This window comes from Dryobates pubescens, chromosome 11 (assembly GCF_014839835.1).
Source record: "Dryobates pubescens isolate bDryPub1 chromosome 11, bDryPub1.pri, whole genome shotgun sequence".
In the NCBI taxonomy this organism is placed as follows: domain Eukaryota; kingdom Metazoa; phylum Chordata; class Aves; order Piciformes; family Picidae; genus Dryobates; species Dryobates pubescens.
Window position 1 is genome coordinate 34277790 of NC_071622.1, and position 23854 is coordinate 34301643.

Below are 23854 nucleotides of genomic sequence, written 5' to 3' on the forward strand. Positions count from 1 at the left end.
TGTAATAATGTTTGATACAGGCTGGAATGCTTCTGGTGGGAATATCTGTTTGACAATGATTCTGCTTTGGCCCTGTTACAGTATTGTATTATTTATCTCCCTGACTCTGTCCTGAGAAACTGTCTCAGATGTGAAGAGGAATGTGTGGATTTGTATCCCATGTTGTAGTAGTCATTAGATACTCCATTAAAAATCCCACCATGATTTTAGGGTGTCAGGTAATGATAGGACTAAGGGGAATGGAACAAAACTAGAAATGGGTAGAATCAGATTGGATGTTAGGAAGAAATTCTTCCCCATGAGGGTGGTGAGACACTGGAACAGGTGGTCCAGGGAGGTGGTAGAAGCCTCATCCCTGTAGGTTTTTAAGGCCAGGCTGGATGTGGCTCTGAGCAACCTGCTCCACTGAGAGGTGTCCCTGCCCATAGCAGGGGAATTGGAACTAGATGATCCTTGAGGTCCCATTCAACCCTGACAGTTCTATGATTCTGTCATTTCTGGATGGTTGGCCACATGGTTGATTCCTTTCCTTTATGTTAAAACCCTACCCTCAACTCACAATTGGAACATTTTAGGCCAGTTACTGAAACTGGAGCTGCAGATGTGATTTCTGGTACAAATCTCTAGGCGTTAGTGTTTCTTGATTATTTTGTGTGCTTCGTGTTTGATCTTCAGTTCCTTTGGACCTCATGGCCATCCCAGGCTGGAATTGGATTTGTAGTAATGTTTTTTCCAAAGCAATAATGCAATCCAATCAGCTGTGCTTTGCATCTGATGTTTCCTTTCAGAACTAAAGATAGCATGTATCATGCACTGACTTATGCCACCATATTGGAAATGCAAGCTATGATGACATTTGATCCTCAGGACATTTTAAATGCTGGAAACACAATGAAGGAAGCTCAAGCCACTTGTCAAAAGTAAGTGTGGATCAATTCAGTCAATAAAGAGTTTTTTCATGGGAAAGTTTGGAAAGACATACAGGGGCTTTTAAAGCAGAGAAGAGCCTTTACCTTGCTCCCACTTCTAGCTGTGAAATGTTTTCTGTTAGCTAGTGGGGTGGTCTTGGTTGGTTTTTTTTAATTTGACTTTAGGATTAACAAGTTAAGGAATAGGAGGTGAAAATGTCATAGGAAAAGTGAGGTGGGAAGGGTCATCAGGAGGTCATCTAGTCCAGCCTCCTGCTCAGAGGAGGGTCAGTTGTGAGGTCACACCACATAACAGGTTTTTCAGCAGTCTAGTCTTGAAAACTTTGTTTTACTGCAATATCTGATTTTTCCTGTCAGTTAGGTTTTTGTCCTAACTGTAGCCCCATCCCACTTCTGCAATGTCTGGAAGCTCTTTCCCATTTACAGACACTACAGAATCCTCCCACTTGGTGATGGTTGTACTGTAAGCCACCTGAGTCCACCATGCTTCTGTACACACATGCACAAGCACACATACAGAATAAAGCAAAAGAGCCCCCTTGGCCCCTTCCTTCCTCAAGACAGATTTCTGCACAGAAAGAGTAAAAGATGGATCCCAGGAGAATCATGTTGACTAACTTCTGTATGGAATGTGCTGAATGTGTGGTAAGATGACAGAGGGTTGGTGAGCAGCACTGGAGGTGTATTAGTGACTGTATGGGTGGCCAGCTGAAAGAAGTGGTTCTGTGTTGTTGATGCTTCATGTGGGGAATGACCAAACAATTTCTGTGCAGATTTAGGAAGAAATCTACAGTAGCTGATTCTATCACCAACCTTGTGCATAGACAAAGCCTTGAACACTTTACTGAAGGTAACATCATCCCTCAATGCATCCTCTTTTCCTCTTGTTTTCTTTTCCCCTGCAGTTTGAACTGTGTAGAATTGTTCACCCAGTGTTTTCTTTGCAGGTTGTGAGTTCACTGGCACAACTGATGATTGGGTATTTCCAGAATTGCTGGATCAGTGTTGTGGCAGTTGCTGTGCCACCACATCCCAGAGCACTGTTTTATTTTGTTGAGCGCTGACTCAGCATTTCCCAACATTCCTGCGTAAAGAAATACCCAGAAGAAGAAAGGAGTCTTGAAATGCCTAGAAATGTTCTAGATCCAGGAGTTCTTGGAATGCACTAGGAAAAACAAAATCCTACAAAGTTTCTAGAACTCTGTTATTTCTGTTTGGAGTTAGTTCAGTAACCCAGAGCTGAGAGACTACAGTGAATGTGGGAAAGGCTTTGCTCAGTTTGAACTTTGAGATTTTATTCCTGTGTTAAGTGGCTGTGTTTTCTAAGTAGTTTTTTTTTCCTGACTGATTTTTCTTCTCCCTTCTGTGTGATACTAGAGGAAATCCATGCAGAGATTTGCTATGCTGAATGTTTACTTCAGAGAGCAGCACTCACATTCCTCCAGGTATGGATTCTTATGGATCAGGTCCATGTCCTTCCTGTCTTGAGGGCTCCAGACCTGGACACAGTACTCCAGGTGAGGTCTCAGCAGAGCAAAGCAAAGTGGCAGAATCACCTCTCTGGATCTGCTGGCAATGCATCTTTTGATGCAGCCCAGGATGTGATTTACCTTCTAGGCTGCAAGCTCACCCTGCCTGCTCATGTCCAGCTTCTCACCCATCAGCACCCCCAAGTCCTTTTCCTCAGGACTGCTTTCTATCATCTCCTCCCCAGTCTGTATGGATAGTGAGGATTGTTCCAGCCCGGGTGCAGGACCCTGCACTTGCTCTTGTTGAACCTCATGAGGTTCATCTGGGCCCAGCTCTCCAGCTTGTCAAGGTCCCTCTGGATGCCATCCTGTCCTTCTGATGTATGGACACCACCACACAGCTTGGTGTCATCTGCAGACTTGCTGATGGTGTCTTGAGCCTGCTGTCCATAGCATTGATAAGAATATTAAAGAGCAGGGTCCCAGTACAGACCCCTGAGGGACACCACTGTCGCTGCTCTTCATCTGGCCTTCGAGCCATTGAGCACCACCCATGTTAGCATGGATCTCACAGATACTTGATTAATTGATCCAGAAAGGACATAGCCTGCACAACTTCACTTACCCTGTTTCCTTTTTAGGATGTTAAACCCTACACTGTAGTCTCCTGAGGACAAGTAAGTGCTGGTCTCTAGTTCTGATAGTCAGATCCTAACTGTGCTGTAGGACAGGTGAGAGGAAGCTATCAGTACCTTGAAGTGCTGTTCATTAGCATAATCCCCATCAATGATGCAAATTCAGATGGTCCAAAGCTCACAAGGGCTAAAATAATCCCAGAAGGCATCAGAATAAAGTCTGTATGTCTGAACAGGGTAACAATACTTTAATAGAGAGAGGAAATCCTGAATCCATGTTTTGGTTCTCAGAGACTTACGTTGTCCGTGTCACAATGGAGATGCTCAAGGCACAGTTCCACCTCAAGAAGACAAAACCTCTTCCTAATGCTTGTAACTCATCTTGCTAATGTATTTCCTCTCTTACAGGATGAGAATATGGTTAGCTTCATCAAAGGAGGCATCAAAGTCCGAAACAGTTACCAAACATACAGGTAAGTGGCAGGGGGGATAATGTGAGCTAGGATGCTCGCTCAGTAAAAAGTGCTGCTGGACAAATTGTCTACTTCACAACTGATCAATTTATTGCAGCCTTCACTGGGACCTCATGTCTGTGGCTTTTCTCATCCCACACAAGTTCCTCCTCTGCATAGCAAAGACCACTGCATATTGTAGTTGATTTTGGTTGTAAAGGTAGTGGACCCTATCCCTATTAACTCCTGGGGTTTGCCCAAATACTGTATCCTGACGTTATGGCAAAACATAATTCTTCTCCATGGTGTAGTGCTGCCTGTGACTGCAGAGCACATTTTGGAGGTCTTGGCAGGCATTAGGTATATGAAAGGGCATTTCTTTATAGTCCTAGCTGCAGCTTTTGGGGACATTCAAAACCAGTAGCTGAAGCAAAAGTAATCCCATTAAAAAATGGATGAAACACAAACAAAATTAAAGAGAGAGTAAGTTGAAGAGCTTGCAATGGAAAGTATAAATGGCTTCAGACATTGGCTTAAAACAAAGACTAATCAGTGTTACAGGAAATAGGTTTATAGGGGCTGGCTAGCACAGTAGAACAGATGCAGTCTCTCAGCATCACAAAGTCCCTGAACAGGCAATTCCTAGAGGATGCTTTTCCAAGCTTATGCCACTCTCTGAGTGAAACATCTGGTTATCCAGACTTTTGATCTGGTTAAGTATGGCAGTTGTTCTGCTCTAAGGAGAGGGTGTTTGATGTTGAAAAGGCTGAGAGACCTGGGGCTGTTTAGTCTGGTGAGGAGAAGACCAAGAGGGGTTCTGATCAAGTGCATGTGAACACAAAGCATTACACATCCAGTCGCCATAGGGTGATCTTCAGAGGAATGCTCTTTATCATGCACAAATGGTTGCAAGTTGGCTGTGTCTGTTGGGCAGGAATTGCTCTCCAAGACTCCATGTGTTTTTCATGGATAGTCCTGTGAGAGAAGTTGTAAATACTTTGTCAACTAAATCCAACAAACTATTGTAGGTGCTGTTCACCTGGCGAGGTCACAGATCACAGGCTCACAGGATGTTAAGGGGCTGGAAGGGACTTTGGAGATCTCTGAGTCCAGCCCCTCTGCCAGAGCAGGACCATAGAATCTAGCACAGGTTGCACAGGAATGCATCCAGACAGGGCTGGAAAGTCTCCAGAGGAGATGACTCCACAACTTCTCTGGGCAGCCTGTTCCAGTGCTCTGGGACCCTTACAGGGAAGAAGTTCTTCCTCATGTTGAGGTGGAACTTCCTGTGCTGTAGTTTACATCCATTGCCCCTTGTCCTATCACAAGGCACAAGTGAGCAGAGGCAGTCCCTTCCTTCCTGACACCCAGCCCTCAGACAGATATTGATAGACATTGATCAGATCCCCTCTCAGTCTTCTCTTCTCCAGACTAAACAGCCCCAGGGCTCTCAGCCTCTCCTCATGAGGCACTGCTCCAGTCCCTTCATCATCATTGTAGCCTCTGTTGGACTCTCTTGAGTAGATAGAGCTCTGTTCCTCTTGAACTGGGGAGCCCAGAACTGGATGCAGTATTCCAGGTGGGGCCTCACTAGGGCAGAGTAGATGGGGAGAAGAACCTCCCCCAATCTGCTGGATCCCATTGGTCGTCTTGGCCACAAGAGCACGTTGCTGTCCCATTGGGAACTTGTTGTCCACCAGGACTCCCAGGTCTTTCTCCACAGTGCTGCTCTTTAGGAGATCACCTCAACCTGTACTGATGCTGGTGACCTGTTTGTTTTGAACTACTGTGTAATTCAAGTTAGTGGGGGTTGCTTTCTTACTGAATTGTAGTGAATCAGTTTATTTACTGACAGACTGAATGCTGTGTGTTTGCAGGGAGCTGGACAGTCTCATACAGTCTCCACATTATGTCAAAGGAGAAAACCATCTTCATTTTGAGGGGGGTGTAAAACTTGGAGTTGGAGCATTTAATCTGGTATGTACCAACAGTCCTCTTGAGCTAAAGTTCTGCAACCTTGTGAAAATGTTTTTTACTTAAACACCTGAGAAGTTCTGCTGACCTGAGTGTCACTAATCTTGCAATTAAACATAGGTATGTGTGCTGGCACTTGTAGGATCCCAGCCTCTGGTGCAAGAACAATAGATAGCAAATACACTTCAGAAATAAAGAAACTACTACCTGCAGCATGGGCAACATTGCTTTGTGTTTGCAGACCCAGCCTTGTGGGGAGATTCTCAGCCTAGAAATGAGCTCATCTGACAAGGGCTAAGGGCATGCTCCTGAGAATGCTGCTGAGGGCCTGTGCCCACCTGCCAGTAAGGCTGTTCAGTAGCCAGGCAACCAGTAGTTGGGAAGGCTCATGAACAGGACCCAGTGGCATGAGAGCTGGAGAAGTCTTGTGCAGGAGCCTGTGCTTGTTGACTTATAGTTACTGTTGGACTGGCACTACGGAGTGCAGGAGCAGGGAGATCATTCTGCCCCTGTACACTGCACTGGTTAGGCTGCACCTCGAGTCCTGTGTCCAGTTCTGGGCCCCTCAGTTTAGGAAGGAGGTTGACTTGCTGGAGCGTGTCCAGAGAAGGGCAACAAAGTTGGTGAGGGGTTTGGAACACAAGCCCTATGAGGAGAGGCTGAGGGAGCTGGGGTTGCTTAGCCTGGAGAAGAGGAGACTCAGGGGTGACCTTATTGATCTCTACAACTACCTGAAGGGTGGTTGTAGACAGGCGGAGGTTGGTCTCTTCTCCCAGGCAGCCAGTACCAGAACAAGAGGACACAGTCTCAGGCTGCGCCAGGGGAGGTTTAGGCTGGAGGTTAGGAGGAAGTTCTATACAGAGAGAGTGATTGCCCATTGGAATGGGCTGCCTGAGGAGGTGGTGGAGTCACCATCATTGGAGGTTTTCAGGAGGAGACTTGATGGGGTGCTTGGTGCCGTGGGTTAGTTGTTTAGGTGGTGTTGGATTGGTTGATGGGTTGGACGTGATGATCTTGAAGGTCTCTTCCAACCTGGTTTATTCTATGTATTCTATGTAAGTAACCAGGGACTTGGCTGTTAGCAGGGCAGTTGATGGTCAGGCTGCTGCTGGCTGTTGTTGCTTGTGTTCTGGTCAGAAATGGTACAGGGTGGCTCTTGGTGTGTCAGAGAGGCTCTGACCCAGAGATGGCAAGGGGTGACATGGCTGTTCAGGGGATGGGCTGTAGAAAGTGCATGGTGATTTCACTTCTTTGCATTACTTGATGTGAACCTGGCATGTGCCCAGGGGTCAGATTTCCTGCACAAATAACTGTGTGTAAGGTGTGGTCTGCACCCACTGTTTCTGAAGCAGCTGAGAGGTAGTGGAGTTACTAAGCACACGCTGTGTAAACGTATCCCTGTGCAGGGAATCCTGGGCAGGGGCTCTCTGTTGAACACATGTTTTTGTTCCATTTGTATGTAAAATACAGCAGATGTCAGCATTTACCCAGGAAACTGTCAGCCATATGAAGATGTTTCCAGTAATTGTAGTGATCATTTCTTGTGTTTGGAGAAGCTGTAGGAGGCAGCTGGTAGCTGAGGGGCAGAAAGTCTCTTACTGTATAACTGCCACGTTTCTCTCTGTAGACATTGTCCATGTTTCCTGCACGGATTCTGAGACTACTGGAGTTTGTTGGGTTTTCTGGAAACAAGGTGAGTGTCAGCTGAAGTATTATTGGTATATTGCCCTCTTAAATTAAAAACTGGAGACAGGAGTTTCTGTCTTATTCCTCACATCAGCACTGAACCCTCTGAAACACTCTGATTGGGATCACATGTGCACTGCTGGCACTGATGTGTTTCTGCAGCTCAGTTGTCCTTTATTTTTTTGTCTGAAGTATTGCACTTCAGAGATTGTGTCACCATTGCTCAAAGGTGATACACTTGTGAAATCTGATAAAGACAGTGGCTAAGACAGTGGTTGTGACACCCTTGTTCAAGGACCATACACTTGGAATCATGGAATTGTTAGGGTTGGAAGGGACCTCAAGGATCATCTAGTTCCATCTCCCCTGTCACAGGCAGGGACTCCTCACACTACAGCAGGTTGCTCTCAGCCACATCCAGCTTGGCCTTAAAAACCTCCAAGGATGGGGCTTCTACCACATCCCTGGGCAACCTGTGCCAGTGTCTCACCACCCTCATTGGGAAGAATTTCTTCCTAACATCCAAGCTGAATCTACCTATTTCAGTTTTTTTTTTCCATTCCTCCCAGTCCTATCACTCCCTGACACCCTAAAAAGTCCCTCCCCCAGCTTTCTTGTAGCCCCCTTCAGTTACTGGAAGGCCACAATTAGGTCTCCTTGGAGCCTTCTCTTCTCCAGTCTGAACAACCCCAACTCCCTCAGTCTGTCCTCACAGGAGAGGAGCTCCAAGCTCTCTAATCATCCTCATGGCCCTTCTCTGGACATGTTCCAGCATGTCCAGATCCTTCATGTAATAGGGGCTCCAGCACTGGACACAGTACTCCAGGTGGAATCTCACCAGAGTGGAGCAGAGGGGGAGAATCACCTCCCTCAACTTGCTGGCTATGCTTCTCTTGATGCAGCCCAGGATGTGAGTTGCCTTCTGGGCTGCAAGTGCACACTGCTGGCTCATGTTGAGCTTCTCATCCACCAGCACCATCAAGTCCTTTTTTTCAGGGCTGCTCTCAAGCCAGTCCCTGCCCAACCTGTATTGGTGCTTGGGATTGCCCTGACCCAGATGCAGTATGTTGCACTTGGTATTGTTGAACGTCATGAGGTTGGTTTGGGCCCACCTCTCCAGACTGTCCAGGTCCCTCTGGATGGGCATGCCTTTTCTCCAGCATGTCTGCTTGTGAAACCTGTGAAGCCTGATAAAGACAGTGGCTGATAACAGTGACTGTGATACCATTGTTCAAAAGGATGATATACTTGTGAAGCCTGATAATGACAGTGGCTGATACAATGGTGTCTACATATTTAGTGTTTTTGTCACTGATCTTGTGATGTATGCTTGTGCTTTGAAATCCATAGCCAGAAGTGCATTCTTAGGCTCTAATATATTAGCTGACTTGATAGTTGCTATCATTATGGTATCTGAATGTCCCTGACAGGTTCCTGCATGACATCCAATTGGGGGGAAAAAAACCCAATCAATTTAATTTCTGATTCATTCTTTTTCTTCTCCTTTTTTTTCCTCTCCATGTCTTTAATAGCAACTGATAACTTGAGGGTGGCACCTACATTCTATTTGCTTAAAGAGTAAGCACTTTTTTTGCCTAGTGACTAACCAGTCTGACCTGTGTTGTTCGTGCTTGCAGTTTAAGGACAAGAGTTTAGGGATGAGGCAGCAGTGAACTTGCCTGAGCCTGAGTTATTCTTCAGGACAGATACACAGAAAGAGCTGTGTTAGGTTTTTGTGGATTTTTTTTTTTTGCTTCAAAATAAGGCACTAAATTGATGGTAATATCTTAGTTTGATATCTTGTCTCTCATTCTAGCAACAGAACATGAGGTTCACACAGAGCCGAGTTCCTGGATAAAGAAAACCCAGTCCCTTTAACCTAAACCATTACTCTCATTCATTCAACAGCTGCTGGGTAAGGTGAATCACAGAAGGTTAGGGGCTGGAAGGGACCTCAAAAGTTCATCTAAATGTTTGATGTCCTGTAGACCCAACAAAAGCTGTATCAACAAGTTAAAACTCAACTGTTTAGTGATGGTGTTTAATTTAGATTTTGAGGAGAAAAATGTTTCCTTAGCCAGGGCTGTAAGTGGGTAAGTGTCATCAGCATTGTGTTCGTTTACAGGAAGAATCTTAAATCTGAAAATACAATGCCTGCTTTAAAAGCTAAGGACTTGAAAAGTTCCAGGAGCTGACCAGGAGCAATTTCACAAGTATGGGCAAAAAGTCAAATAGTTCTACTCTGTCAGCAATGAAAACAAAGAGCATCTAAAGCAAAATCACAGTATCACAGTATCACCAAGGTTGGAAGAGACCTCAAAGATCATTGAGTCCAACCTGTCACCACAGACCTCATGACTGGACTGTGGCACCAAGTGCCACATCCAATCCCCTCTTGAACACCTCCAGGGACGGTGACTCCACCACCTCCCTGGGCAGCACATTCCAATGGCGAATGACTCTCTCGGTGAAGAACTTCCTCCTCACCTCGAACCTAAACTTCCCCTGGCACAGCTTGAGACTGTGTCCTCTTGTTCTGGTGCTGGTTGCCTGGGAGAAGAGACCAACCCCCACCTGGCTACAACCACCTTTCAGGTAGTTGTAGAGGGCAATGAGGTCACCCCTGAGCCTCCTCTTTTCCAGGCTAAACAACCCCAGCTCCCTCAGCCTCTCCTCACAGGGCTGTGCTCGAGGCCTCTCCCCAGCCTCGTTGCCCTTCTCTGGACACGTTCAAGTGTCTCGATGTCCTTCCTAAACTGAGGGGCCCAGAACTGGACACAGGACTCAAGGTGTGGCCTAACCAATGCAGAGTACAGGGGCACAATGACTTCCCTGCTCCTGAATATATATATTCAGGATATATATAATATATATAAACACTATTCTGGAACTGTAAGGGCAATTCATGTACCAGCAGAGTTCTGAGAATACCTTGCTGAGCACTCATCTTACTGCTTTGGATGAAAATTGCCTCTCTAATTGATTTTCTGTTGTTTTCATTTGGCCCTGGGATTTCTTGTATGGCTATGAGTGGGCTGATATTTGTGCTGATGAGTCAGCTTCTGATTCCAGCTTTTAATAATACACTGAAACATGACCTAAATTACCATAAATTTAAGCAAAACCTTTCTCTCTGCACACAACAAAAAAGGAGTATTTTAAATACATTGCTCAAAGGTCACTGATGGTCCTTTATTTTAAAATGCTATTATAAAAAAAAAGGCCTTCTGCATTTAACATTTGTGAGTCAGGTGTCTAAAGGCAAAAGCAAAATTGCAGTTGCATTTGCAGTCCTTTCCAGCTGTCCCCTGCAGTACAGGCAAGAGTGTAGAAGGTGAAGAAGCAGTGACAGAGGAGGAGAGGGAGAGTTTGTGTATCCCAAAGGAGTTTGGAATACATGGGCATCGTAGAATGGTCTGGGCTAGAAGGCACCTTCAAAGGTCATCCAGTCCAGTCTCCCTGCAGTCAGCAGGGACATCCCCAAGTAGATCAGATTGCCCAGGGCCTCACCTTGAGTATCTCCAGGGATGGGACCTCAACCACCTCCCTGGGCAACCTGTTCCAGTGTTTCACCACCCTCACAGTAAAGAACTTGTCCCTAACATCCAATGTAAATCTGCCCTTCTGCAGCTTAAAGCCATGGCCCCTTGTCCTGTCCCTTCAAGCCCTTGCAAACAGACTCTCCCCTTCCTTCTTAAAGGTCTTCTTCAGGTACTGGCAGGCTGCTATTAGGTCTCCCCAGAGCCTCCTCTTCTCCAGGCTGAACACCCCAAGCTCCCTCAGGCTGTCCTTGTAGCAGAGGTGCTCCAAGCCCCTGGTATTTTTCATGGCCCTCCTCTGGACATGTTTCATCAGGTCCATGTCCTTTCTATCTTGAGGGCTCCAGACCTGGACACAGTACTCCAGGTGAGGTCTCAGCAGAGCCAAGCAAAGTGGCAGAATCACCTCTCTGGATCTGCTGGCAATGCATCTTTTGATGCAGCCCAGGATGTGATTTGCCGTCTAGGCCACAAGCTCAGGCTGCCTGCTCATCTTGCAGTCGTTTCCATTAAGTGCTCATGGGGAGCATCAGATTGTGCAAAAGTCAAGAGAATCATGGTTAGTGTTGTGAGCTGTTTACAGTCTGCCTGAGCCTGCACTGGAGGACAGCCTGCTTCAGGTGTGGTCCCTGCATTTATCCAAAGTGGTAGAAATTGTGTTGCGATATCTTCCCCAGCATTAATCTGCCCTGACGCCAGCAGGTTTGCCCTGAGGGACTCTTCTTGTCTCTCAGACATGTCATGTCTGATAGTAAATGAGGACAAGCCTGAAGCTCCATTAATTCCTAAGCCATTTGTGGGCACTGTGGACAGCATGATCAACTTAACAGCAGTCTGGAGTCTCAAAATAGTAGGTAGGATAAGATAAGGAAGTATAGAAGTTGCCCAAGGCTGTGTTTGTTCCCTTTCAGTCCAATATGTGCCAGTTGTGCCCTTCTCACTGCTCAAGCTCCTTTCCCCTGTATCATTAATCAAAATACAGCCTCATTTATGTTTCATGGCATAGGCTCTGCATTTGAACATGGAGGGTCAATGCAGTTTTGCCCCCCCTTTAGTGAGAAATTTTTTGTGGGCAAAAGTATGTAAATATGAATGTCTATAAATATCTGAGGGCTGGGGGTCAGGAAGGAAGGGACAGTCTCTGCTCACTTGCACCTTGTGACAGGACAAGGGGCAATGGATGTGAACTACAGCACTGGAAGTTTCACCTCAACATGAGGAAGAACTTCTTTACTGTAAGGGTCCCAGAGCACTGGAAGAGGCTGCCCAGAGAGGTTGTGGAGTCTCCTTCTCTGGAGACTTTCCAGCCCTGTCTGGATGCATTCCTGTGCAACCTGTGCTAGATTCTATGGTCCTGCTCTGGCAGAGGGGTTGGAGTAGAAGATCTCCAGAGGTCCTTTCCAACCCTTAACATCCTGTGATGCTGTATGTATTGTACACTGATGGGTAGGCTGTGCTGGAGAGGCATGCCCGACTCACTCACTGGGCAGGAAGTGCACTGTGTGTCCCATCTGCACTTAAATATGTCTGTAGTGATAACTGACTGCTGATGCCAGATCAGAAGTGTCCCTGCACTGTCTTCCATATAAGCACCAAACCCTAGCTGGGCAGTGACTGGCTTGAGAGAGCAGCCCTGAAGAAAAGGACTTGATGGTGCTGGTGGATGAGAAGCTCAACATGAGCCTCCAGTGTGTACTTGCAGCCCAGAGAGCCAACCAGGGCCTGGGCTGCATCAAGAGAAGTGTGGCCAGCAGGTTGAGGGAGGTGATTCTTCCCCTCTACTCCACTCTGGTGAGACCCCACCTGGAGCACTGCATCCAGTTCTGGAGCCCCTATTACAAGAAGGATTTGGAGGTGCTGGAAGGTGTCCAGAGAAGGGCCATGAGGATGATCAGAGGGCTGGAGCTCCTCTGCTATGAGGACAGACTGAGGGAGTTGGGGCTGTTTAGTCTGGAAAAGAGAAGGCTCTGAGGAGACCTAATTGTGGCCTTCCAGTATCTGAAGGGGGCTACAAGAAAGCTGGGGAGGGACTTTGTAGGGTGTCAGGGAGTGATAGGATTGGGGGGAATGGAGCAAAACTAGGAATGGGTAGATTCAGATTGGATGTTAGGAAGAAGTGCTTTCCCATGGTGGTGGTGAGACACTGGAGACACTGGTTGCCCAGGGAGGTGGTGAAAGTCTCATCCCTTGGAGGTTTTGAAGGCCAGGCTGGATGTGGCTGTGAGCAACCTGCTGTAGTGTGAGGTGTCCCTGCCTGTGGCAGGGGGGTTGGAACTGGATGATCCTTGAGGTCCCTTCCCACCCTAACAATTCTAGGATTCCTCTGTCAGGCCTCAGGCTGATATTTACTGATGGTGTTATTTTGTAGGGACTTGCAGATACCATGCTCCTGAGCTGCAGAAACATTTGCCATCAGCCCACCATTTGTTAGTGCAATCTCTCAGAGGGTCAGATGACAGCACATTTTCAGGGGAAGGCTGGAAAACTCTCAGATAGAACTAATTTCTTCCAAATTATACTGTCTGATGTGGGAGGACATTTTTCCCAAAGCAACTGAGCTGAAGAATATTTTTGATGTGTCAATTTGTAATAAATTAGATTCCATTTTCCCACTGAGTGTCTTTTTTGATTGCATTTTGCTCTCTTCTGCAGACTTTAGAAGTTACAGCTGCAGTTATTTGTAGGAGGCATTTAAATGCCCCATCTACCACTTCAATTTGCTCTTCATAAAAGCTGTTAGTGGTATCCATCCTTCTTGCTAAATTTGCAGTGCTGTGGTCAGGTCATGGGACATGAATGATGACCTTGATCTGATTTAATTGTCAAGATCCCTAATTAAAAGACAGTGATGTAAAAGTACCCTTGGAGAGCTTTCACTTCAGGAAAGTAGATGGATTTTAGTCAATGGCAGCTGAAAGAAACACTCAGCACTGCCTGATAATGGCTTTGAGCACTGTCCTTGTTCATCCTGCATTCACTGTGGGAATCCCCCCCCACTGCTCCTGAATGCAGCAACAGGTGCCTGGGGAGAAGGGTCAAATTGGTAAGATGCTCATGTAATATGATGTAGGGACAGTCCTGGGACTGAACAAAAATTAAGCTCTCTTTAATGGACAAAATAGGATTATGGACATACCACAGAGTGAACTGACTTCTCCGAGAGCTTCCCATACCTGTGCAGCTACTCTGTTTAAGAATTTAGGCTCAAGTGTGCCAGGTTTGCAGCCCTCTTCGGCTGAATGGGCAATATTTTAATGTAGTTACTTCACAGTTGCTCCTTTACAGGGTGCAGCCCTATGGAGGGTGAGTGTGGGTTGCATTCCTTGTCTGTACAGATGCTAACTTTGTGTTTGGATGTTTTAAAAACACACATTTGAGACCAAAATATGTAAGTGAGATCACCTTGGCAAGAGATGCTGTTATCCTGTATGACTAACAGAGTTTCTGTGTCACTTAGTGCTGCTCACAAATGTGATCACCAGTCATTGTAGGTAACAGTTTTATATCCTGTGTACTTCATAATTATGTTAAGGCTTGGTACTGATATCAGTAAAGGCTCAGTGCAATAATCCAGCCTGAAGATTTTTTTCACTTCAAATAAATGTACTTTGGAAATCTACTTTGGAGTTTTTTTTCCTGCCAGCAGTTCATGCCACAGATCAGTTCTGTCTGTCTTGAACCTTGCACTACTGTAGTCCTACTTGTTTTTGAACCCAAACATTTGTGGTTTTCATCTGGGCAGATTAAAGGAGCTGAATGCATCATATTTTGTTACTTTACCTGGGTTACAAATAAAGGGGTAATAGGGTGAGAAGTTAATAATAATACATGAATTATTTATTAGTTTGACTCTGCCTCCCACATAACTATGTAACAAAGGTTGTAAAGGTTTGGTATAAAGGTTATGTATAAAGGTTACTTACCTGGGTTACAAATAAAGGGGTAATAGGGTGAGAAGTTCATAATAATATATGAATCATTTATTAGTTTGACGCTGCCTCCCACGTAACTACGTTGGAAAGGTTATAAAGGTTTGGTATTTGGTTGAGATTACCTTCAGAACAGGCATGGTTACAGATGGTTAGAGAATAGTATTGGGGAAAAGATGACTCTAAAAGCAGTCAGTATTACCCCATAACAAAAGAGAGGAAGTTCCCAGAGACTTTAAGAAATATGTCAGTTACTCACAATGCTGCTTGCTGCTTGTAGTAATTCCTCTTATTGTCTCTTTTTAAATTCTCCTGAACTGCTGCTGCTGCTTATAATCCATGGGGTGGGGGCGGGCAGTGGGCAAAGACCTGAGAGAGATGAGCCTTGTGCTCTGCAGCTTACCTGTTTTATCAAGCCAGGCTTGTTTTTATGTCACACATTACCATAAAGCATGCCCAAAGCTGAATCAAAAGGCCAGAAACCAATAACCATCAGTTCTCTACCCAAATATGCCCAGAGTTGCCATACCATGGGATTCTGTGCCTTTGGGGAAGGGCCCATGTGTGCCCACTGACCACAGCCCTGTGAGGTTAGCTCCTCTGTCTCCCCTCTTCCCAGCTTCTCTGTTTCACAGAATCACAGAATGTTAGGGCTGGAAGGGACCTCGAGAGATCATCCAGTCTAACCCCCCTCCCAGAGCAGGATCACCTAGAGCAGATCACACAGGAACACATCCAGGCAGGTCTTGAATATCTCCAGAGAGGGAGACTCCACAACCCCCCTAGGCAGCCTGTTCCAGTCTTCTGTCACCCTCACACTAAAATTCTTCTTCCTTCTGTTTCCATGGAACTTCCTATGCCTCAGCTTCCCCCGTTGTCCCTTGTGCTGTCATTGTGCATCACCCAGTGTGGTGGTTATAGGCTATGCCTTTAAAATTTAGCTGCAGATTTTGAGCAGAAAAGTAGGAGAATATAGATAAATCACTATTGGGTGTACAAAGGAAAACAAAATACTATTCTAAACAAATTCATTGGATAAATGTCTGGGATAAGAGAAGCTGTATCATAACAATTCTTCACATTTCACATTCCTGTTCCTTTTGTCTTTTCTTCTGATCTTGGCTGTTACTGCTTTGCTTGGGAGAGAACGTGCTTCTGGCTGACCTTGGGATAAGTAACCCTCTGCTGTCTCTCAACTCCATTCTCTCTCCTGGGACAGGGGGGTTTGAGGGGGCTCTCACCCTTTACGTATTTATAAACATGAATGAGGTCAGCCCTTAGTCTTCTCCTCTCCAAGCTAAAGAGCCCTCAGCTCCCTCAGTCTCTGCTCATAAGGAAGATGTTCCACTCCATTAATAGTTTTCATGGCTCTGTGCTGGACTCTCTCAAAGCAGTTCCCTGAGCTCCTTCTTAAACTGAGGGGCCCAGAACTGGACACAATATTCCAGATGTGGCCTCACCAGGGCAGAGTAGAGAGGGAGGAAATCCTCTCTCAACCTACTGACCACAGTCCTTCTAATACAACCCAGGATGCCCTTGGCCACCTTGGCCACCAGAGCACATTGCTGACTCATGGTCAACCTCCCATCCGCTAGGACCCCCAGGTCCTTTTTGCCTTCACTGCTTTCCAAGAGGTCAATCCCCAACCTATCCTGCTCCATGGGGTTGCTCTGTCTCAGGTGCAAGACTTTACACTTGCCCTTGTTGAACTTCCTTAAATTTCTCCCTGCCCAATTCTCCGTCCTGTCTAAGTCTGGCTGAATGGCAGCACAACCCTCCTGTGTCAACCACTCCTCCCAGCTTGGTGTCATCAGCAAACCTGCTGACAGTGCCCTCTGTGCTCTCCTCCAGGTCATTTCCCTCCATCCCATCTTTGCTCAGGGGGTGGAGAGGAGAGGTTTTGGATGTACTGCCACAACCTGTATCAGTGAAACTTATGCTCTCAGCAGGGAAAGAAGTTGGCTTTGTTTTGACTAATGCTCTGTTTCCAACAAGTCATTAATTTTCTGTAATGATTTTACTCTCTCTTAATTTCCTCTGAAGTGCCATGCAAGTGAGGATTTTCATTATTCTGTCCAGACTGGATGTTATATTAATTGACCTGCAAATATGTGTGCTAATGGTACCTTCCCTTGTAGCAGTACTGAATGTAATAAATGAAGATTATTGGTTTGGCTTTTTAAAACATAAAATAAGTGTGTTTATGTGAAAACACTTAACCATGCTAGTTAAGTGAAAACATAGATCTGTGGTGAAAATAAGAAGAAAAGGCTCAGAGGAAACTGCATTGTGGCCTTCCAGTATCTTAAGGAAGCCTATAAGAAAGCTGGGGAAGGACTTTTTAGGGTGTCAGGGAGTGATAGGATTAGGGGGGATGGAACAAAACTAGAAATGGGCAGATTCAAATTGGATGTTAAGAAGAAGTGCTTCCCCATGAGGGTGGTGAGACACTGGCACAGGTTGTCCAGGGAGGTGGTGGAAGCCTCATCCCTGGAGGTTTTGAAGGCCAGGCTGGATGTGGCTCTGAGCAACCTGATCTAGTGTGAAGTGTCCCTGCCCATAGCAGGGGAATTGGAACTAGATGATCCTTGAGGTCCCTTCCAACCCTGACGATTCTATGATTACAGGTGTCAGGGTTTACACAGCAAGTGGTAAAGGTGAGGTAGCTCACCTTTATATCAGCAAGGACACAGAAAAGATGAGAATCTGTGTGCAAGTCATGTTTTGAGTGCTCTCTCTGATACTTTTTGCAGTGATTCTCATAGACATCCCCCAGGGTCCTTATTTATAGGGTAGCTGATTGGAAGGGATGTCCGTGGGGTCACACAGATCATGTTCCAGTAACTTTCCATTGCACTCACGGTGTAACTTTTAAGCAGAATTCTCCCCAGCACACAGTGGACACCTCACTGTACATATTTCCTAGCAGGCAGATCTCAATTTTAATACATTTGTATATTTATAGTCTTGCTATCATAAATCTAGTGCAGGAGTGGGCTACTGCCTCAGGAGCTTGAATCCTTAGGGCTGATTATCCATGATGTTGGTGCTGAATACGAATGCAGCCTTAGACATGATCGTTTCCCAAACAGATGTATTCTTTTCATCATATTTTTTCACTGGTGGTAGTAGACCAGCATCATTGCAAAGCTCCTTTGTTCTTAGCCCTGTCCTTTTGTCCTCTTGCCCTGTCATCCTTTGCCTAGCTAGTTGCAGATTCAATTGCTTTTCTTCGCCTCTTTACCTAGCTCGTGCAGTGACTACCCAACACGGATCCGCTGCACAGTGCCCATAGGTTATTTGCCTGGCATTCCAAAGCTCCCTGATTTTTGTTCCTGGAATGCTGTTTAGCAGCACTTGGATGATGGTGATAAGTTGTCTCACCTTCTGTTAACGTTCACCATGCAATAACCTCCTAAGTTGCTGTTATGTCATCAGATGTGTTCCAGGCTAAGCAGCGGCTCCATGAATTATTGCAAGATAACTTCATATATGTATTTTTATCTCAGAGTGTGTCAGTGCTTTCCAGGAATCTGTAGCAGTCTGTAGATGCCACTGCAGACCTTAACAAATGAGTGAAACATAACTTTGGTTCTTTCCCATTACTTTGTCCTCCTCATCTCTGTTTGCACAGGAGCGTGGTCTGCTGCAGCTTCAAGAGGGAGCATCATCATACAGCTTTAGGTCGGTGCTGTGTACCATGCTGTTGCTTTGCTATCATACTTTCATGACCTTTGTGTTAGGTAAGATTGTTTATAATAACTCTTGGATTTGCTTAGTTCTTGTGGGACCCAGCGGGGGAAAAAAAAGATGCTTCCATCACCTATTTGTTGGTGAATTACTTGTCCATGACCAGGTTAAATATGACTCATTTGTGGGTAGTTTTACAGTACTGATCACAGCTGAAGAGAGTGTTTAATCTTAAAGGTGGAGGCTCAACATGTAAGAAAGGAGACAATGGGGCATAGCAGAGGAAGCTCTGAGAACTGAATCTGGCTTCAGTAGTGTTGTGGGTTGGATTGGATTCCCCCAATAACTGTTTTAGAATCTGCCCCAAAGAGCAAATTCACCACAGTCAGAATTTGGAAGTAAATATGGAATTGTGTTTACAAAAGGATATACATGTAGAAGTATAAAAGGTAATAGCCATGTACAAAGTGTATTTGCATATATATACACAGCTTAACAACATCACAGCCCCCATCCCTGCACCCCAAGTAGCTCTTCTATCCCTTCCTAGGGACAAAAGGGCCTCCAGAAGGCTATTAAACTACACACACTCCCTCTCCACCTCTGCTGTGCCTTAGAGCATCCAAAATAGAGAAGCCCAAGGTCAGAGGGAGAATAGCACAGTCTGAAATGCAAAGCAAAACAGTGAAAGCAAGCATCCAAGAGAAGGAACAAACTGTGATCAAGAGATAATGTTGCTAGTAGTCTAATGGAATTATATTAACCTATCTATTATTATAATTCTGTGTCCAATCCTCACATAATTTATCTTCTACTTGAAGTATCTGGAAATTTCCCATTTACAATTAGTGTTTAAGCTGGGGACTAGCTCAAACTGCAACAAATAGTCAGGTGTGTTATTTGGGAGGGTAAAATAATGGCTGAAAGTTTCCATGTTATGTGTTGTCTCTGACATCTTGGGAGGTGATAACCTGCCACTGAGACACTACCCTCTTCTCTCCAGCTGAAGCATTCTGCAAGCCCATGCAGGTCTGCACACAAGTGCAGTGCTGTCAGGTTGTGCTGGTGGCTGGCACAGTGCATCACCAAACTGTATTTACACCTTCCTTAGCAGAGAGGGGAAGTGACACAGTGGCCAGATGAGGATGGCTGTGTTAGGTTGGTTTTTATCCTTTTCTTACTGTTCCTATGACTTGTGTTTTTATGCATTCTAGGGACAGGGAAAGGAGATGTTGAAGAGGCAGAAAAACTACTTAAGCCTTACTTGGCTCGCTATCCAAAGGTAAAATGAATCATAATTTAATTTGATGGAATAAATAATAAAAGGAATAAATAAGATTAAAATAAAATTAATACTAAAAACTAGAAATGGGTAGATTTAGATTGGACATTAGGAAGAAGTTCTTCCCCATGAGGGTGGTGAGTTACTGGCACAGGTTGCCCAGTGAGGTGGTGGAAGCCTCATCCCTGGAGGGTTTTAAGGCCAGGCTGGATGTGGCTCTGAGCAGCCTGATGTAGTGTGAGGTGTCCCTGCCCATGGCAGGGGGGTTGGAACTGGATGATCCTTGAGGTCCCTTCCAACCCTCACAATTCTATGATTGTTTCATGTTTTCTTGCCAAATAACAAAGATCTGGACTGTATGGTCAGCTTGAGAACTGTTATGGAATACTTGCATTTTTATTATTATTTATTACAGGGAGCCATATTCCTGTTTTTTGCAGGCAGGATAGAGACACTGAAGGGTAATATTGATGAGGTAAGTAATCCTTTTGCTCTGGGGAAAGGCAGTTTCACAAGCTTCAGAAAAAAAACTCCTACAGGAACAATGTTTCACTTTTGGCTAGTGCTTGGTGTTATTTTGGTCTACATGTAATTTGTAGTTTATGAATTACAAGTAGGAGTTTTGAAACCTCTTTTGACTAACTTGTTTGACCAGTTAGTTTTGCTGCCCTTCCTAATTTCTGGTGCTAATCTATTCCACCAGTATTAATGACAATTTTCTCACTGTCTTTCCTGTCCTGTGGCAAGTTGTGCCTTTGATAGCATCCAGTCATAATCATTTGCCATCAGTCTGAGTGGAGTCATACATGACTTGAAAGAAGTAGGGAGGTCCATAATATGCTGACACAGAGTATCAGCTGGTGTGCAGTGCAGTAGCTCCCTTGAAAGGGCTTCTTTGGAGCTGCAACAATAAATGTCATCTCAGCATCTGTCTTCTGACTTCAGTTTTCTAATTTTACTAGAGACAAAAATTCATTCTTCCCATGCTTACTACTTAATGTAACTTCCAGGAAGGGGGAAGCTCTGTAGCATGGGTGAACTTGCTAGCACCAAGATGACTGTGGAGCCAAGAATATGAATAAGAATATGAAGCCAACAGATGTTGATTGGGCTACCAATAGTTTGCAGGAACCATGCTGGCAGATCTGTTACAACACTGGTGTTTGTGCATTTACTAAGGCAGTGTTTGGAAATCTCTGTGTTCAGGCAGTTAATAGGTATGAAGAATGTTGTGAGGCTCAGCAGTACTGGAAGCAGTTTCACCACATGTGTTACTGGGAGCTGATGTGGTGCTTCACCTACAAGCGTCAGTGGAAGATGGCTTTCTTCTATGCAGACCTGCTAAGCAAAGAAAACACTTGGTCAAAGGTGAGTTAAGCAGAACAGAAGGGCAGAACACCCTGTAAGTGTCTCTGAACTTTCAATCAGATTGGGCTGATATTTTGTGTAGCTTTGAAGACAAGGATTGTATAACAAAAGTGGCCTGCTGTGGCTCTTAGAGACCACTGTCAATTGCAGACACACAAATACGTAGAAGTAGCATGTTAGTAACTTCATGAGCTAAAGGAAAGGTGATCATGTGTATGCACTGTTAGATTCCAGTGTAAATAAATAATCACAGCTTAAAATGGTCCAGAAAAGTCCTGGAACTTATGGTTACTGTAGACTCCTCAAGGCAGCACTTGAGAACTCACCAACTGCTTTTCTCTGCTATTGGAAAAGTTGTAAGGTTGTCTGCTGCTTTGCTTTCTTTAGTTGCTCAGGAATCTCCATGGAATCAGTACTTTTCATAAACTGAAATAATGAAACACTTCAAAACCCTCTAGAGCCTAAAATTTAGAATCATAGAATTGTTAGGGTTGGAAGGGACCTCAAGGACCATCCAGTTCCAACCCCCCTGCCATGGGCAGGGACACCTCACACTACAGCAGGTTGCTCAGAGCCACATCCAGCCTGGCCTTAAAACCCTCCAGGGATGAGGCTTCCACCACCTCCCTGGGCAACCTGTGCCAGTGTCTCACCACCCTCATGGGGAAGAACTTCTTCCTAACATCCAATCTGAATCTACTCATTTCTAGTGTTTTTTTCCACTTCCCCCTAATCCTATCACTCCCTGACACCCCAAAAAGTCCCCCACCAGCCTCCTTTCAGATATGCCACCAAGTTGTGATTTCACAGAGAGACTGTAGAGTAATTTATTTCTTTTTTTCCTCTGAGCATCACCTTCTTGTAAGTTTTCCAGCATGTATTCCTGACACTAATAAAAGTTAACTTTACACAAACAGAACATTTGTTCTGGGAATTTGGACGTAAATTCTAAGATGATGCAAAGTAAACCAGTGGATACAAACTACAGTGCAGGAGGTTCCACCTCAACATAAGGAGGAATTTCTTTACTTTGAAGGCTGCAGAGCACTGGACCAGGCTGCCCAGAGAGGTTGTGGAGTCTCCTTCTCAGGAGACTTCCTATACCCATCTGGATGCATTCCTCTGCAACCTGTGCTAGATTCTGTGGTCCTGCTCTGGCAGGGGGGGTGGATTTGATGATCTCCATAGGTCTCTTCCAATCCCTAACATCCTTTGATCCTCTGAAGACACACCTGATAATAATGTGTTTGCTTCACTCTCTGAAATAATGCACCTCGTGCTCAGAATTTCCTAAGGTTACTTCTGTTTGTGCTCAAAAGCATCAGCTTCTTCCTCTTTGCTGTTTTTGTGCTCTATCTCAATACTGGGGATGCTGTAAATGCAGTTTTTCTGTATAGATGTTCTTGATTGCACTTGCAGGCTACTTACATTTACATGAAAGCTGCTTATCTCAGTATGTTTGGACCAGAAGACTGCAGTCCTTTTGGCGACAGTGAAGTTGAATTGTTTAGGTAAGCTCCCAGTTTACAGTTTCCTGTCACAGTGCTGGGGGAAGAAAGGCAAAAGGATTCATTGTGCAGTTTGGAAGATCTGAGCAACAATAGCATGGGATTTTTGTGAGAAAATGCAGAATGGAACAGACCCTTACACTAAAGTGGACCCTGGGTTCAGAAAGCAGATTTCCCCTGGGCTGGAAATACTTCACGGGCAGCACCATTAGGTCTGTCAGCCATGCAGTGGCTGCTGCTGGTGCATGTAATGTTCACACTCTCTTCCAGTTATTTCCTTTAATGAAAATGGCATGTAAGAGGTGAAAGCCTTCAATGGATTATGCTAGAAGATGTGAAATAGTTAAATATACAAGTGAATGCATGCATTATTAACACCATGAGATAACCCAGCTGGAAGGTTCAAGCTCAAAAAAGCCTAGACCTTGCTGGGGCAAAGAAAAGTGATTACTGATTTTCACAATCTTTCTATAAAATGGAAATATATATCTTTTTTTTTTTTTGTGTTTACAACATATTGATATTTTGGGGGTTTTCTGTCTCTTACATAATCATTACAAGCAGATCTCACTGGGTTTGGGATCCATTACGAATGGAATAGCTTTGATCTTTGAAAGAATGGGAGGAACAGTGACAAAACCTTTCTTAGTCTGTGAAGAGAGATGTGCCCTTTTTAAGTCAGGGGCATCATCTAATTTATTCTTTGAGTGGGGAAGAGTCCCTCTTCCTCATGCTTGGTTGAAGAGGAAGCCTGGAGATATGTGTGCCCTGAATTAAGACAGATGTTGTGAATATGTATTGCTTGGCTTCCCCAGAGGTAGCAGCAGTGTGTTACAGTTTAAATTCTCTCTGGTGTGGGTTGGCTTGGTTTGGGTTTTGTTTTTTTCTTTAAAGTTTGAATGTGTGTGGCTTTTCTTTTTCCCCCAGAGGTTTACAGAGGAAAAATTCCTTACATTTCCCTTTAAACTTTCAGGATTGTTCCCAGTTTGAAACTGAAAATTGCAGGGAAGTCTCTCCCTACAGAGAAGTTTGCAATTCGGAAAGCACGACGGTATCTCTCTGCAAACCCCATTCCTTTGCCCGTTCCACCTCTGGTGAGTTAGAAATAGCCACCCCCTCCTCCTTATTACCATGTTTTTAATGTATGGAAATAAAATCAAGATAATTTGAATAGCATCTTTCCACGTTTCTAAGGTAAAACCTCTGCAGGAGACTGGAATGTTCCCAAGGCAAAGGCAAATGAATGTGAGGAATGCTGTAAAATGGGGGGCATGCACCAGCCACGGGAGCTAAGCCAGCTGGTTGTGACACATCAATGTGCTCCTGTGTAGCTCATCGTTCCAGCTCTAGAACAGCATGCTCCTAACAGCTTGCTTTGGATTCTGTTTTGAGG

General features: G+C 44.9%; 1 protein-coding gene across 1 annotated transcript in view; it reads left to right on the forward strand.

Annotated features, from left to right (window-relative positions):
* Positions 1-22474, forward strand: part of TTC39A (tetratricopeptide repeat domain 39A) — a 47578-nt gene extending 25104 nt beyond the window's left edge. Inside the window, exons 3-13 of the mRNA XM_054165123.1 lie at positions 789-920; positions 1703-1779; positions 2307-2374; positions 3442-3506; positions 5363-5462; positions 7087-7152; positions 18248-18356; positions 19518-19585; positions 20001-20060; positions 20792-20953; positions 22373-22474. Of these exons, the coding sequence (XP_054021098.1) occupies positions 789-920; positions 1703-1779; positions 2307-2374; positions 3442-3506; positions 5363-5462; positions 7087-7152; positions 18248-18356; positions 19518-19585; positions 20001-20060; positions 20792-20953; positions 22373-22468 (1003 nt within the window). The 3' untranslated portion in view covers positions 22469-22474. The remainder of the gene's footprint in view (positions 1-788; positions 921-1702; positions 1780-2306; positions 2375-3441; positions 3507-5362; positions 5463-7086; positions 7153-18247; positions 18357-19517; positions 19586-20000; positions 20061-20791; positions 20954-22372) is intronic.
* Positions 22475-23854: the final 1380 nt, after the last annotated feature.